The sequence below is a fragment of the Homalodisca vitripennis genome, chromosome 1, assembly GCF_021130785.1.
Source record: "Homalodisca vitripennis isolate AUS2020 chromosome 1, UT_GWSS_2.1, whole genome shotgun sequence".
Lineage (NCBI taxonomy): Eukaryota > Metazoa > Arthropoda > Insecta > Hemiptera > Cicadellidae > Homalodisca > Homalodisca vitripennis.
The window spans coordinates 180,506,416-180,523,554 of NC_060207.1; the positions used below are offsets into that span (position 1 = coordinate 180,506,416).

Genomic DNA, 17,139 nt, shown 5'->3' on the forward strand with positions numbered 1-17,139 from the left:
GTTCACTTCCTACAAATAGGCTATATAGTAGAGGTCAACAAGTAAAAATTAGGTTGTAAAAAACAAAGAATTTAAAGTATAAAAAAGTTTCGTAGTCCATAAAAAGTTTAGAGATTTAAAAAACGTTGATGAACGAAAAGTATATTTATAATACTTATCATGAAAATAATTCTTCGACTTAGTTTTACGTGAAGCTTTGTGGCAATTTGTTGTCTGAAGCTCAGAGGACCGCAATGTTGTTTATGTTTTTATATTTTAGCTGGTCTGATAATGTCATATAACCCCCTTGAACCCAATGATAATTTTACTGTTGTCTACAAATAGTTTTAATGCTTATTGGGAATTATACTGTCACCTGGATCTCATAATATTAATATAGGCTAATAGATGGTGTTTCTTGTTAAATCTGAATGGTAATTTGCCTTACGTAACTCAATTTTCTAGACTGTACACTAAGGCTCAATTTATTATACCTCATTGTAGTTAAAATTGTCTATAAAAACAACACTAGGGCTTACTTACTTATATTTTTTATTCCCAAGTTTTTTTAAACTTTTATATAAATAGTTCAGTTTTTAAATTTTACTTAACCTTCAAACCGGCATTTTTCTGTAAGTAACTGGTTGTTTTTAGGTGATTTGCAGTCTGTTTTGTAGTATAATGTATACAAAAATCTCTTTTACTGTAAATCTTTCTAAATTTTATATCACACTTAACGCTTAAAATGAGTTAGGAAACAATATGATGTACATATAATTTCTGTCCATAATATAAATATATCAAATTTTCTTTGCTAGTCAGTAATAACCGGTTCTGTATAAAAAGGGCTGATTAAATTAAAAATTCCAAGATAGCCTAAATGTTCTAAATTTATTATAATTTTAGAAAATGTATAATTTGAAATCAATTTGTTTTAACTGTATAACTTAAAACAGTATATAATCTGGAAATAGTATGTACAACTTATAATTTGTTATCATGTGAAGAATATTTTAGCGTATATAATTACACAGCATAAAACACATCTTTTATTATCAAAACATACTTTATCACAAACAAGACGAAAAGCTGCCGACAAAAATTAAATTAGCTTCAACGTATGGATAGAGGATCTGATTGTCATTGGTTGATGGCTGTTAATTAAAATAAAGGAATAATAAAGGCATCGCGGTTATTCATCATGTTTCTAATTATATATAAATCATATGATTGTTCACCTAGATATTAAGTGACAACAGGGAATGGTGCAAATCCACAGATGATCTGATGATACGGTGATTATCACCATTGTGACCAATGTTCTGTTGATCTTTGGTTTGAACGTTAATTCAAACTGTTACAACATTTAATTGTGAGAATTATTTTCAAATTGAATACTAAATATCTTTAGTCATACAATATTATTATCATTCAAAGATATTTTTGTACTAATTAAAGTATTAAATTATTCATTTATTATTAACACTAAACTTATTGTACGTTTATTGATGTTTAGTTAATTATTAAGAATGATACTATTAGATCTTTTTTTTTTAAATTATACAGTTTAATATTATATTATTTCTCTCGGAACCCTTACTCTTTGGAAGTCTCATTGCGTTGGTTTCAATTTGTAAAGTACATTTTATTATAATTTTAATTTTAGTGCTATATCAAAATTTGGGAATTGATATGATCTACTATGGAAATTTAAATTTTTGTATGTTCACTAACCCTAGATCTGGTGCTATACTACAAGTTCAAAATGGTCATGCTATTTTAGCACTAAAAAAATACTATAAAAAATAGGCAACTAAATTAAATTATTTATTGATTATACACCTTTTTTGTAAGGAAAATGTAATGTAATAGTATTTAATTTATCATATTCCTTTTTATGCAAACGAAGAGAGAGTAAAACCTATTGATAAGCAACACGTGCATATTGCTTCACCAGCACTAGGGTTAAAATAGAAGAACTCATTTTTCTACACATTAAAAGATCATTTTCATGTTATTGATAAAAATGGCATAAGTTATCCTATTAAATCAGTTTTCTTATATTATGTAAGCCGTAATTTATAAAAATCTCAGGAAGTGTTTCACATATCTGTATTGACTGTGCAGTTATAGGAAAAGATCGGTGACATCCCCAATGATGATTCGTTCAGTTCATACTAGAGACATCAGATTTCCAACATCCCTAGAGGCACATGGCTCTGACGCTATGGTAAGCATGTTAAGTATGTTAGTGTTCTAAGTTCTGTAACATACTAGTATAGTACAATATTTTTATTCATAATATTAAAACTGTTAAAATTAAGAATAATTTATGTTTATTTATTTATTGTTATAGGTTTACAGAAAATAAGACTAAGAAAAGTTTTGATAAATTTGTTGTAGACCATTTGATAAATTTCTCAACACCATACAAAGATTTCCTGTCATGCAGAGTCTGCTCGAAATCATGGTCAAACCAAGAATTCTTTTTGGCACAGATTTCTACCACAGTATCTATCTTCCCAAAATATTCTAATATTGGTTAGAATATTTGTTTTCTTCTTTGTCTACCAAGTCTGTCAACAACAGGAATTTATTGACAGAGCGTTAATGAAGCCTATTACCTAAGAGGCTGGAAATTTTACTTCCGTCGGTCTATCCACACAATATCTAAAGACCAAACTCGAAATTTGACATGAAGCTTGTTATTTATAAAGGTAACATCAAGTTCGATAATGATGCATGTCACATTATGAGATTTGGATGAGTGTTAGTAAAAATGTTGCAAATGGTCTTATGGGAGAAAATGTTGTTACATGACATTTTATCGTATGACATAGTAGCATATGTAGACTAACCGTCAGGATGAAATAAGCTATAAACTTGAAATTTTCATGCAACCTCAGGAAAGCTTGTTACATGAAGTGTGATGAACTCCTACCTCAATTTAGCTTAATTTGGAATTACTCTACCTTGTGCTTATCATTAAACTTTTCTATTTTTTATTATCTGCCTTATTTTAACTCCTTTTTTTGCAGTAGTATTCCTTGGTTTATATTAACTAACACCAAGTTATTATCAGATCTACACCAAAATCTATGTAACAGCAGGTGCACAACCTCACTTCTACAGCTTTGTTATTTCCTATAATTTTCTCAGACACTGAAGGTAACAGCTAAGTCACAGTGTTTTAATGTGTAACTGTAGTTTTTCCCTTGGGATACAATTTCATTGTACTACAAAAATGAAAAATAGTGATGGAAAATTGGGTCTTTAAAGTAGATCTTTGCTTTCCAAAGTAAATATTGCTTATTTTTTTACAAAGAGTTGATCTATAGGCTATATAATTTCACAAAATATTTAATATCTCAACCATTTAATTGTTAAGCTTGAAATATGGCGTGTATGAGATTGGAGATTATTCCACGTTAACTTTTGGCAAGAACATTAGTCACTTGGTTGCAACCATGACCCAGTCCTCTACAAAGTACGGTACTCCTGTTTACAAGCTACTTCCATTGTCCCACTTCTGGAAATAGTCCTAGAACTCATTTTATTTTATCTGATTTGTTCTCATCTTCAAATATTTTTCCTTTCAGAGGAATTTTCAATTTTGTAAAGAGCTAAAAGTCATATGGTGCTATGCTAGGACTGTAGGGATGCTGTTGAAGCTATGTTGATATTGTGTTGTTCTAACAAGGGGGTGAGTTAGATTTAATAAATGAGCTGGTGCAATGTCATTGTGCAAGATCCAGTCATGTGACCTGTCCACAGTTCTGGCTGTTTCCTTCAGACTGTATCTTGTAGTCAATTTAGAGCATCAAGAGAATATTACTTGTTAACTGTCTGACCTTGTATTTGTGTTGAAATTCTGTACAGTCAACCGACAGTTTTTATTCGTTATTGTACAAACACTTCCAATGTTTGCAGGATTTCTGGTCCTTGCAGGCCTGCAAAATTGCAGGTCATTTCCCACTGATGTTCTGTATTTAATATACTAATATAAAGATAACCTTTTAATGTGGAGTTAATAACATAAAACAATGTATATTACACCAGGGTTTTCTGAATCTTTCATTTAAAATCCTATATGCATTGACAACACTAAAACTACTTCAGTAAAAACAAAAAAAGTAGGAAGATAATTGTTAAATTTTTCCATTAAATTGGTGTTTCCATATTACAAAAGTATTATCTTATCAGTTTCTCATGATTGAGGGATTATTAATGTATTTCTTTTCCGTTTGTCATTATAAAATGTTAAATATGCCTGAAAGTTTATGTACGTATCATTCCACCTAAATAATGTTTCATAAAAGTGTAATAATGTGGGGCTCATTCTGTAGGAGAATAAAGAGATAATCCATATTCGAGAATATATTCATCTTGTATATCGCAATATATGATCATTGGTCATTTGTGTAAATAAAGGTAAAGAATGTGCTCAAAAGAATAAAGTGTGTAAGTTTAAGTGTAAATTTTTAGTTTAATTGTAACAAATTTAGATGTGTTTCTACCACTTTTCAAAAATAAAACGATTCGTTGCTCTGTGTTTCTATTTGCATTGCTTGGTATATGCTCTTTGTGCTCACTTTTTTTGTCAAAGTTTACTTATGGGAGGAATGGCTTAATGGGTTAAGTTAATCCTTTAACCACCTTGTTGAAAAATACGCTGCGAAGCCTAAGCACCGAGCTTAGTTATATTAAGATCCCCCAGCGACGAGTATTTTTCCAATTTTTAGGAGTTTTTGACATAACACATAAAACACGTTATTTAAAGTTTAATAAATATAGAAAACAATTAACAATATTTACAAACTTCTCAAATAATTCGCCCTTTTGTATATATAATACAAATAAAGTCATTTGAATTTGAAATAATGTCAATTTGTTAAATAATTACAACATATTACCACTATCACACAACTATTTATGAATAAACATCAGAAAACACTTTGTAAAATATCAACATATATATGTGGTTCCCGAACTTGTGTACGATACAAAGCAGTGGTGTCCAACTAGTTTGAGTAATGGTGCAATCAACACCAACTGGACAGCTATCTTCTAGACATTTCTAACGTAATAGAACACTAAGTAATACCATATAACAGTTGATAATATGAAAACGAGTATACTCAGGTGTATCGGTTGTTCTCACAATTACAGTTGCACGGCATATCTTGGGCATGGTGGTTCACTAAACTAGAGCTGCACAATATATCTTGGGTGTAGTGGTTAAAGGGTTAATGTGTGGTTTCTCTGTTTTTATTCCTTCAGCTACTATTTATATTACATGCCACAATGTCAAAACACAATTTCAAGTACCTTATGTACACATAAGCACAATTTTGTTTATTAAATTAAATTTTATAGCAACATTTAAGTGATATCCAGAATATAAAAGCGATTTGAATTCATCACTGGTGTCTAGTATGGTGAAAGTCAGATAATACTAAATTAATTGTCATGCTGTTTGCAGTATACTAATAACTCTTGAAATGCTCAGAAATTATTTTTTCCGTTGAGTCTACATATTAAGTTTTTAAATTTTACTTTTCTTAAAACCTTAATTTGGATTATTACAAAGATTAGATCTGATTACCATCAAACAGCATTTTATTATTACTTATATGGATCGTGGTTTGTTTCAGCATAAGGATCCAGATTATTCCTGCGCATATGTTGTAATATATACTGACAAGGATACAGAAGGTCATGGACTGGCCTTCACATTAGGAAGGGGTACTGAGATAGGTAACATGAATTTTAATTACCATAAGTTGTCTATCTGTCATTGAAATTAAACATTTAAGATTGTATTATATTGATAGTAGAATAATAAATGTATTAATTTGGAAAATTTTAAAATATCAAGTTACGGCCAAAGTTAAAAGTAATGAATTTGACCCTTATTTATTTTGTCTCACTTCCTCCTCAAAGTCGAGAATTTATTAGAATGGCTGTTCCACTCATTTGTAAAGTGGGAGACGTTTTAACCAAAATCCAACATAAATTTTTATACAATGCTTAAAGTAATGTTTGATGAATTGAACAAATTTGGGGCCCCCTCCCACCAAAATTTAACCCTTTCCCACGCGGGAATCTTATCTTTAAATTTTGTGACTCATAAACGCGTAATTAACTATAAAATCTTTTTACATTTTTACCAACCTCCTAATTTTTCTTTTAGGTTAGTGGTGACCCTAATTAGGAAATAAAAAAAATTAAATACCAGTATCACAAATGAAAATCAGACCCCCTATTATTTATGTAATTACAGTTTTTCAAATTTTAACAAATAATTGAAAAAACAACCTTTTTACTTGAAATTTTCGAAAAATATTTTTTTCAATAACGACACAACCAAAAAAAAATAAATAACAAACAAAATAAAAAAGATAAGTATAAATCCTAAAATAACAACAAGGAACGACGAAACAGTAAAATAAAGAATAAAAAATATGGCAAAACCAAGCGTTAAACACCTATAATATAAGCCGCGGCCGTGGATATATCCGTTTAACCGTGTAATGGTTCCGCTTGCCAGACCCCTGAGACTACATCAACGCCACGAAGGCATAAAGCCACGCCCTCCCCACCACTGCGACGCGCCAATGAGGTTCAAACAGTAACATCTGCTTTTCGGAACAAGGTAATTTCAACACAATCCCTTGAACTTATGAGCCCAACAGGAGAAGTGCATTACTAATCCCTCAGAAGATGGCAGCCAAGATTTGGATGAATATCCCTATTTATAAAGCTGGCTGATTAAAGCACTTGCAAGGCTAATCCCCCAATCAAATCAAGTCTGTTGCAATTAGTAAGTTTTTTTCCAAACACTCCAGACCTCTACCTACAACCTACTACAGTTTAGGGAAGTAAAAAACCATATTATAATGTCTTTAAAAAGCAAGGAACAATCTGCAGGAATAGAACGAACATATCCCTCCAAAATTTCCCCTCTAAGGCCCTGCTTGTAATGAAGCTTGCACAGGCCAACTGACTCTTCTCATAAATTTTGTCACATTAAAGGAGGGGTAAGATCTCCCAGATGTTACCTAAAAAATTTAGCCCAAAGTAATACCTTTGTTCAAGGAAGGCACCTCTGTGAAAATTTGTAATTAATCACGCCCAATATTCTTTTAATAATCAACACATGGTCCCAAAAGTTTTTTGAAAAAAAATTGTGCCTGGTGCCCCGCCTCTTTGGGAACATTATGAAAATACTACGATTCTACTAACAGCACAAATCAACCATGGCTTTTAATAAAGGGCAGATCTTACAACAACCAGCAATAAGTAAGTCTAGTAGAAATGCTATTATTGACAAGCCTTTGAAAGCTGGAGACACCACCACTTCAATTCTACTAGCCTTCAGTAAGGCATTCGACTGCCTCGACCACACCAAAATTATTGGATTTGAATATGGCACATTTTTGGGATGAGAGGACTTACGGCTAGTTTGGTTTCGAAGCTACTTAGACAGGCAGACAAACAGATGTGTTGAGACTGAAACCAACTTGGATAAGGAGGTGTACAAAACAATTAGTGAGATCAAAAGCCCTGAACAGTCCACAAGAGGGGTACCACAAGGGGTCCGGTTCTTGGCCCTGTAACTGTTTAATTCTTTTTCACACCAGTGACCTCTCTGGATTTCTGGAACAATTATTCAAACTACCATCAATGTTATGCTGATGATACGGTGCCTCCTACTAAGTGACAAAATGCCTAGTAGGATTGGAGGTTTTCATCGACAACATTTTGCCCATGGAGGATGGCAAATTTCCAATACTGCCAAACAATAAACCAACCTGGTGGTTAAAAATGAGGCTTAAATCGAAAATCAACTAGTTAATGGGTAGAAAGGAAACACGGAAGTAAGGGCCTATTAACCCAATATTGATTCCTGTGGATTGTAGCCAAGTAAATTTAGGAAGTGGTTATTGTACAATGACCTCCAGTTTTGGAACTCAGCACATAGAACAACCTAATGGTGTAAAAAACTAAGTACTGGGAACTGTAAGTGGTGGAGAAAAGACTAAAAGAAATTAGTGACAAGAAAAAACAGCAACTGTTGCATATTATGCAGTGTTTCCCGACTCCCAATCCTCCGATATGGTCCTTTTGTTTATGGGGAAATTCTAGTTTACGGAAATTTACAAAGACCCTCGTTTGTTTTTTACAAAAGAGGTGCTTGGAATTTTGGGCTGGAAATGCCCCACGAGAGAGGTTGTTCCGAACAGCTTTTTTTCCGAGTATGGTATCCTTACCGTAGTAGCACTCTTCATTCTTCAAAGAGTGATAATGTATGCAAACTAGACAAAAACTTGGACCCAAGAGGCAGTTAATCTCACACAGTCACAAACATTCCGTTCACGCTGCAAACGTTCAATTTGCGTCAGCACACAGGCTAGCAATTGTTTTGAAGAAAAAAACCTTCCTACAAGTGGGGAGCAAAGTTATTCCAACATGCTGCCTGATAAACATCAAAATCCTCCAAGAAGGAAAGCCTGAACTTTAAGAAGGAACTAAAAAGATAGGCTGCCTGAGTCCATCCCTTCTATCATTGGAAGAAATTTCCTGAGCTGGAGAAACTCCAATGGACTAAAATAAAACCAATTAATGAAAATCTTATGTAATTTTGTCTTGACCGCTAATGTAGAGTTCCTCTAAGAAATGTTACAAATAAAAGAATAATTGTCTATTGTCCCTTATTGAACTCTAGCGGAATTCCCAAGGCAACTAAAAATTTATATTTAAATAAACAAAAATTACTTTTGAAGGATATATCCGTTTACCCCGCGTTTACCAGTCCAAAGTTAGGCCTGACACGGATTTATCTCGATTTGCCCGCGTGGTGAAGGGTTTAAAAGTATGTGATATGTAATTTCAGTATTGATAAGTAATGTTCAGTTTTTTATAACATTTTAAAGAAAGAAATATAAATGTTATTTTCCCAAAGCCCAAACCAACTTTAATTCAATATTATTGTAGTCATGATGTTTTAAATCTCTTTTTATAAAGAATTTATATTTAAATTAAGAGATCTTTTTAATTAAGTTATTATTTATGTCTGTTAACCATGATCCTTATAATAAGAGAAATAAAAGGTTCCGATAAATTGATTGTATGATGTAACATTATTTGTAATTTTTATTATTAATATGGGAAAACTAACAAAAAACTAGGAAACAGATTTAGAAAGGATTGTATTCTTGAAAACGTAGAGTTACAGAATTAGTATCAATAAACAATATTAATATACAAGAAACCAAATCTTTGTTGATAAATTATTCTTAAAATATGTTTTGAAAACAAATTGTGGTTTAATATACTGTAGCCAGTAATTAATAAAAAGGAAGGATGAAAAGACCTAGCGAAATCCTCCCTTGTTCCTGCTACAAATTAAAAATTAGAATTTTTAATTCCTTAAATCATTTTAAAATTAAGAGGTTTTACAATTCCCTGTTAAAAATGACATGAAATAGAACAGTTGTATAGAAAATAATAGAATTTACAAAAAAAATACAATTTAAAAAACAGCAAAAATTATATAAATATATAAATGATCAAAATATGTACTCACCCACATTACAATGATATATCATGAAAAACCTTAATTTACACTTATTAAAAATTTTCCTTAATTTTGTTAATGACCATTATGCAGAGCTCATAATTCCAATGGAATTATTAGGATTAAAATTTTATTTTCACAACTGAATTAGAAGTTTAAAATATGAGATTTGGTAGTTAGTTAAACCTGTGTATTCCCAAACTTTGTGAATGAATTCCTAATCACCAATCTCAACGCCAGAAAAACAGTGTATTCTGTGTAGAGATGGTGTATCCCCATTATTGCCTTGACATAGAAGAGGGGGGTGGGGTAGAATCTTTAACCTTTAATAAATAGAATAGATGTAGTAAACAAAAAACAAAAACTTAACTATATTATTAATTTTATATTATTACATAGATGTTTAGATATAGCATATAGAATTCATAATTACTTTTAGTATGTTAACAATGACAAGTTTAAATACATTATAGGGTTGTTACAAACATTTACAATCATTAAGCAATGGCATCATAATTTTTAATGTAATAAAGACCCTACTATACGGTCCTTCAATACTCGGTTTGTGTAGGTAGAAGCTATTCTCCCTATTGTTAGATATCAAGACAACTTCATACACAAACTATATTGTGAGAAATCTACCAAAGATTGTTCCAAAACATGTTATACTTCATGTTATTAAGGACCTGACAGGGCTTTCTTAAAATCTTATCTGTTGTCTGGCCATGTGACTGCCCGTCCGTCCTTGCGATAACTCTTAATCGAAAAGCTGAAGAGTTGATACATAGGTTCTTCTTGGTGCAAGGAAGAACTATTGATTTGGAGGCTTAAAGATCAAAATTAAAGATAAAAGTAAAATTATAAATTTTGTACATTGGTCTTATGTGTAACCATGTTGGCAACAAGAAAATTGTAGAAATAAAAAATGTGTAAACCAACTGAGCACAATCACATGAAATTTTATCATGTGATATAGTAGCACATGTGATGATTGGTTGGTAAGACTTTTGTTATATTCTGTCGAATCCACTAATACTCTGTTATATCAGTTTATTATGGAAGGAACTCTGTTGCAGTGGTGGCAGCAGTTAAAGCTCTCAGTCCGCTGCTGGTGGGACAATTCGTCACCAATATTTTCTCAGACTTTGGTGGATTTTGGCGAAAACTCACCAGTGAGTCACAATTGCGATGGGTAAGCTACTTTTATAAGAATCGATTTCAATCTGTATTACGTATTTTGGGCTTTGTTTCCACATGACATTGCCGGAAAAAATTTCATGAATCTACAAAAATTATTTAATCATAAGTAGTCAGTAATAATTATGCTACAAGGCATGTTTAAAAAAAATAAGTACCATTTTGAAATTCCAGTGCTGTGGTTAGTGTTCCATTCTTGTACACTGTTTACCTGCATCTGTTGGCAAGCCACAGAAGTCTTTATGACAAAAATCTATAATTTTTACATCTGTTTATGCATATTTAAAATGCCTCCGGCTTTTGAGAATCATTTAGACTGTGAAATATGCAATGTATTTGTTTTCTTATTCTGGAAAGAAAACAATTGAAATTCACTTTCACAATATGTAAGTTGTACGGAAAAAACATTATGAATGATGGATTAACACAAATGTGTTAGAGTTTGAATGTGGACAGAGAAATGAAGTTAATGAATTTATTTATGTATAAATTTATGTTTGATGTTTTATTGTATTCGCAATAAAACTATATATATATATGTAGAAAAAGGCCAACATATTAATATTGATTAACTATATTTCGCATTACGCTTCTTCAGGTCAAAAAAAAACATAACGAAACACATAAAATAATCAAAAACATACATGTAAACAGATAAATAAATTAATAAGCATAATATTCTTGAAATGATAAACATATGTTCAGACTGTGGGTGTAAAGATGTGATGAGTGTCCAGATGATTCAAATTTATCGAAGATTTCATCCATAGGGGAATTTAGATTTTGTGACAATTTGACATGCTTGTTCTAAATTTCTTAATTTTGAATGTATATATATATATATATATATATATATATATATATATACATAAATGCAAAGCACGTCCAATCATGTACCTAATTTACAAATTGTTTTAAAACTACTATACCACTGCTAATACAATAGCCTCAAGCTTAGATATTAGTTTTGCTGGTTCATTGCCTCTTTATTGACACCATTATAAAATTTCTCTATTATAATCACTTGCAATATTTTAGCCTAATGACCTGTAAAATATCCACCTTTTATCCAATTGTTAGATTTATTCTGTTGAATGTTAGACAACCAAAATTAACTGTCAAATAAGGGAGATATAAGGTAAAACTTAATCACATAGGAAAAATTATCTTAAAAATGCTTTTTAAATTATTTCTTCCGATATATTGTTAAATACATTTGGATTACTTTGCATAAAAGATCTAACTTATCTTGGATCCAGTCGTATATTACAAATAGATTTCTGTTTGTGGAGGTAGTTAAAAAAATACTTAATGATCCATGTGCCGGTACCTCTCCTCCAAGTAAAATTTTGTGTTCCACAAGGCTCTATTTCAGTGTCAATTTTGTTCTTCTGTTACCTAAAAGGAATACCTAATGTAGTTGACAACAATAGCTCGTTATGGTCTGTATGCAGATGATACAAATAACAAACTTTCTGCAAAATCCATTGGTGAAATTAAATATTTGTCTTAAAATTCCAAAAATTTCAAGCCAAAGGCGTTGAAAATTTGAATATTTTGATCATTACAATCTTCTTCTGACTTAAAAAAGATAAATTATATAAATTTCAACACTAATCAAAACAAAAATATTTATTATCCAAATATTACGTACAATAAGAAAAACTAGAATATTCTTTAGCCATTAAAGAATACTGAGAACACAAAATTTTTAAGAACGACTGTAGAACAAAGTCTAAATTGGAACTCCATGTAAAATCTTTGTAAAACAGTCTCTTTTGGTATTTAAGCCCTGAGAAGACTTGAGTCAATTATATATTTTAAATTCTTTATTTTTCTCATATTTAATCTAATATTATGTTTGACATATGGTTTTGGATCTAGATAAAAACAAAATCAGAACAATATTTAAGTTTTACCAACATAAAATTGAGGAATTACGCTTGGATTAAATAATATGAACTCGGTAGAAAACATTTACAAAAGTGAAAAATGTTGTTATTTCCAGTCTTTCTATATACAGGGTGTACTGTAACTCTTCGGACAAAGGTATACCATGTTATTGCTCATCAATTTCTCATCTGTCTGTCTGTATGTGTTTTTTATAAAAAATTAATATCTTCAAAAACTAATTCATTAAATTATATTGAGTTTGGCTCAAACTTTTATGATAATAAGGCAAGTTACTGAAAAAATATAATGAAATTATCTTCAGTAATTTCAAAAAAGCGACCATTACAACTTTTAAACATTAAATATCTTAAAGATCAATAATTTTTCTCTACAAGAATACCAGTTTTTAGAAGATTTTATCACAAATCAAATGACACAAAAATTATTAAATCGAATAATAAATAACTGATTTAGAGCAGATTTACTGTGACAAGACATGGCCCACATTGAGGTTCTCTGCAAACAGCCAACAATAAAAAAAACTGAATAAACGGCAGATCTCAATCTTACAGATTACCTTGTTATCAAATCCGTAAAGTTAAATCCTGGCACTGTATTAAGCATTTATTCATAGAATCCTGCAATAACTCAATGTTTATGTATAACTACAATATAATTGTCAAGTAATGATACTAACAAGTTTATTTTAAACATGTCTGGAAAGACAGATAGGGCCAGAGAAAGGTGTGATACACCTGGCAACAGCAGCCATAATCAACGCTCTGTGGGACCTGTGGGCTCGTATGGAGAATAAACCTCTCTGGAAGTTACTAGTGGACCTGGATCCTGAGGATCTCGTCTCTGTTATTGACTTCAGATACATGTGAGTCTACATTCTTGTTTTACTACAGGCCTCATTATTAAAGATTTTAAAGGATGCTTATAGAGAAATTCCTGAGTTTTAAAGGATGCTTATAGAGAAATTCCTGAGTTTTTAAGAGTTCTTATTTATTATATCTATTCAGAACCTATAGAATGCATGCTGTGACTGGCAGAGCTGCAGCAAACATTATACTTACAATCAGTTTGTGTTGGTTAGATTAGTTTTAGATTAGACCTATATTATAAATTTTAGATTGTCTCCTTTGGGGCATTTAAATGTTTCATTTTTATTTATGTTAATTGGCAAAACTAATTTGAAGTAGTGAATTATCCCACACAATTTGTGAAGGAAACAGGATTTTTTCCGGACATTTGCCATCGTTCAGTGAAACAAGAAATCAGTAACACTACATTTCGAGATCTGCAATCTGATCTCTTCTTCAGGTAAAGAACTAACCTAATAAATAATTACAAACTAGGTTAAAATAAACAAATCTTACCAAAGCGTTGTGGCACCTCTTGTCAGGAAAAAATCCTGTTTCCTTCACAATTCTTCCATCGTCAAAAATAACCTCCACACAATTTCTTCTACAATTTAATCTGGAGCTGCCGGTTGGTACCGACTCTGACTTTTCTAAAATGCCATCGGTATCATCTGACACCGACTCACGTTATTATTCATTCGAATGTAAGTCAGAATTTTTATATGAAATTTTGTGTAGTAACTCTCAGATACATATTTTACAGCCTACTGGTACTCAAGTTTTTATTCCACTGTCTATGATCTGAGTTTCGAGTTAATGAGCTGTGACACTGTTTAGTCTGAGATTCGATCAAATTTTGATTCCACACTTTGAGGTTAGTAGTGCTGAAGTAAGCCAAATATTATGTACACTATCTTATTATTGTTATTAAAAATGTTTATATTTTTATAGCTCAAAATTAAGTGTATTAATAGCCATAGTTTTTATTTTTTCCATTAGTTTCACATGTGTTCCTAAAAGTCATTTTTGTTACCAAGTAATGTATAATAGACAAATATTTGCATAGTGTAAAAGAGTAGTTATGTATGCTTTTGATGTATTACTAATAAAAAAAAAACAAATTTTACTACATTTTGGTTATTTTGGATTTTTTTTCTCCAATTTTTAATACCCTTGAGGTAATCAAAAACTTTGAAAAAGTTTGTTGAATAAAAATGACATTATACCTTTATGGAAAAAATCATATTTTTTACACATTTTAGTTATAAGACAAACACCATTAGAATCTATATCTTTTGCTAAAAAACAATATACATAACTATATAATATCAAATGACATATTTTTAATAGTTATGTTTAAGGTATTCAATAGTGTAAAAAATTTCTTAGCATTTTAGATAAAATGTTTGTAGTTTCAGGGTTAAAAGCTTAATATTGTTTTGTTATTAGGGGTTCGTCTGGTAACTTGATTTAGTGATTAAAAATTGATTTGTTGTTGGTGTTGATTTGTCATAAAAACATATATGTACCAGGTCTATAATGTAAATTGTAAATACTTAGCACTGGGATACAAATAATTAAATAGGATATATATTTAAATTGTTTATTTTGGTAATAATGCAAGCAATCCTTTAGAAGATATCTAATGTTGATATGGTTTAGAAGTCTAAGTATATTTGGTGTACTTTATTTTGTGAAGTTTTTTTAAGTACGGTTTAAGGATATCCTCAAACCATGTTACTAGGAAGTTTTTCATAATTATTCTACAGATTCTCAGTACTATTAACTCTTTCCCAGGGCGACTGGTGTTTAAGTCACAATGCCATAATTTGTCTTGATGTGTTTTATCAGCGCTCTCTGCTTTGTGCTACCTCCCAATCTGCAGTTTTTCTTCAACTTCTTATGAAATAATCTATTCATACATAGTAATGCGTTCCTTGTTTACTAAATGGTACTTTTCTGCTTTGTGTTGCCATCTATTCTCGGATCAAAAAGTATAGATACCCGTATGAACGTTAACCACAAACTACCTAGTTGAGCTAAAATAACAGGAGTTAAATTAAAATTTAGCTTGTTTATTTCTACGTTTGGAAATAAAAGTAAATTATTTGCAAACAATACACAAAGTGAATTATTTACAAACAAAAACATTCAGTTTTCATATTGGAAGAACAATAAAAGGTACAATTTTTTTGTACTTCACAACAAAACTGCAATTTGGCAACTAAATGGCAAATCCTTGCTGATTCCTTCAATATGTATAACTTTATCCTAAATTGTTTAGTTGGCAAAGAAGCAATGGTCGATGTTGTTTGTCGGTAGCTGTAATTTTTGTGGTTGTCAGATCAGATGTGCTGACTAAACAAGAGGCTATTGACATCTTGTACAAGGCACAGGAAGGCAAGGGTCATAGAGAAGAACAAGTCAAGCTGGAAGGCTACCCAGCATATACGACTCAGGCAGGTTAGTTGTCCCGAACCTATAGGTTCTACCTTTTGTTTCAAAAAGTGTTGTCATTTTTCATAAGGATAATTTTTTTAACTTCTTTTCTCTTTCACCATGATTACATTATCAGCAATGGTTTAAAAAGATCTTAGAATATTTTGTAGGAAAGCAAGGTGAAAATTGCATAGTGGTAATACGATTATTTCTAATTCCAAAACTAATCCTTCAGCCACCACTCAAATAACAATTTTTTATAAACATTTCTTTTATTTTTGTTTTGTACTCTTTGCAACACAAAAAAAGATAGTTCTTAGAAATAGCAATCAGTTGGACATTACGCTAAGCATAAATTGTATACATCAAATATCTACAAAAACCTAGGATATATCTTGTAAGTGATGCAGACATGATGAACACGCGTTATTCACAGTAAACATATAGATTTATCCCTTTTAGGACAAACTAACATTGTATCGGTAGTTTGGGTTTTTAGTTTAAAAAAATTATAATTCAGGTAAATTTTGATCCCAAACCAGTTAATAATATTGTTAATTTGTTATTGAATTTTATTAATTAATGTAACAACAAACACTCCAATAATAATTAAATTTTATTTGTGTGAGGCCTTTCGTTTTCTAGTTAAATATTAAGTTTATTTTTCACATATACATTAGACATACTTTCTTATTTTAAAACATTTTATCTCCTTGTATTTTTAATATTTTAAAAAAAATTTAAGTTCAAATTTGCTTTTTTTTATTACTGTAACCATTTGGATTTCATTTATATGGTATTATTACTGTAACCATTTTGATTTCATTTATATGGTTTGACAACGTTTTTCATCGAAAATAAAAGAACTTACAAAAATAAAGTTTGGTAATTACTACTGTTTGTTTGAAAATTAACCTATTAATAGTTTTTGTATCGTAAATGTGAATTATGAATTCTGCAATGATCCAATCTGCAGTAGTGTAAGAAAAAGAAATTGCTCAATTGGAATTGACATCCACTTCCCATAACCCGCTGTCTAACATTCATTTGAGTTTTTTACTTAATACAAGGGGTATCTAAAAAGTAAGTTTCCATTAATTATGAAAAAGTTAAAAAGACTCAAAAAATAACTGAAACACATTTATTCAACTTTTTACATCATACCTTATTTTTCTACATAGTTAC

The 17,139-nt window shown here is 30.6% G+C and overlaps 1 protein-coding gene across 6 annotated transcripts in view; it reads left to right on the forward strand.

Moving 5' to 3' along the window:
• The window catches only part of LOC124352807 (mitochondrial enolase superfamily member 1-like), a 53,937-nt gene that overhangs the window by 19,292 nt on the left and 17,506 nt on the right, over positions 1–17,139 (forward strand). For all 6 annotated transcript variants that reach the window (XM_046802489.1, XM_046802491.1, XM_046802493.1 and 3 more), the window contains exons 2-6: positions 2,107–2,209; positions 5,634–5,736; positions 10,636–10,751; positions 13,378–13,532; positions 15,860–15,978. In XM_046802489.1, the coding sequence (XP_046658445.1) occupies positions 2,107–2,209; positions 5,634–5,736; positions 10,636–10,751; positions 13,378–13,532; positions 15,860–15,978 (596 nt within the window). The remainder of the gene's footprint in view (positions 1–2,106; positions 2,210–5,633; positions 5,737–10,635; positions 10,752–13,377; positions 13,533–15,859; positions 15,979–17,139) is intronic.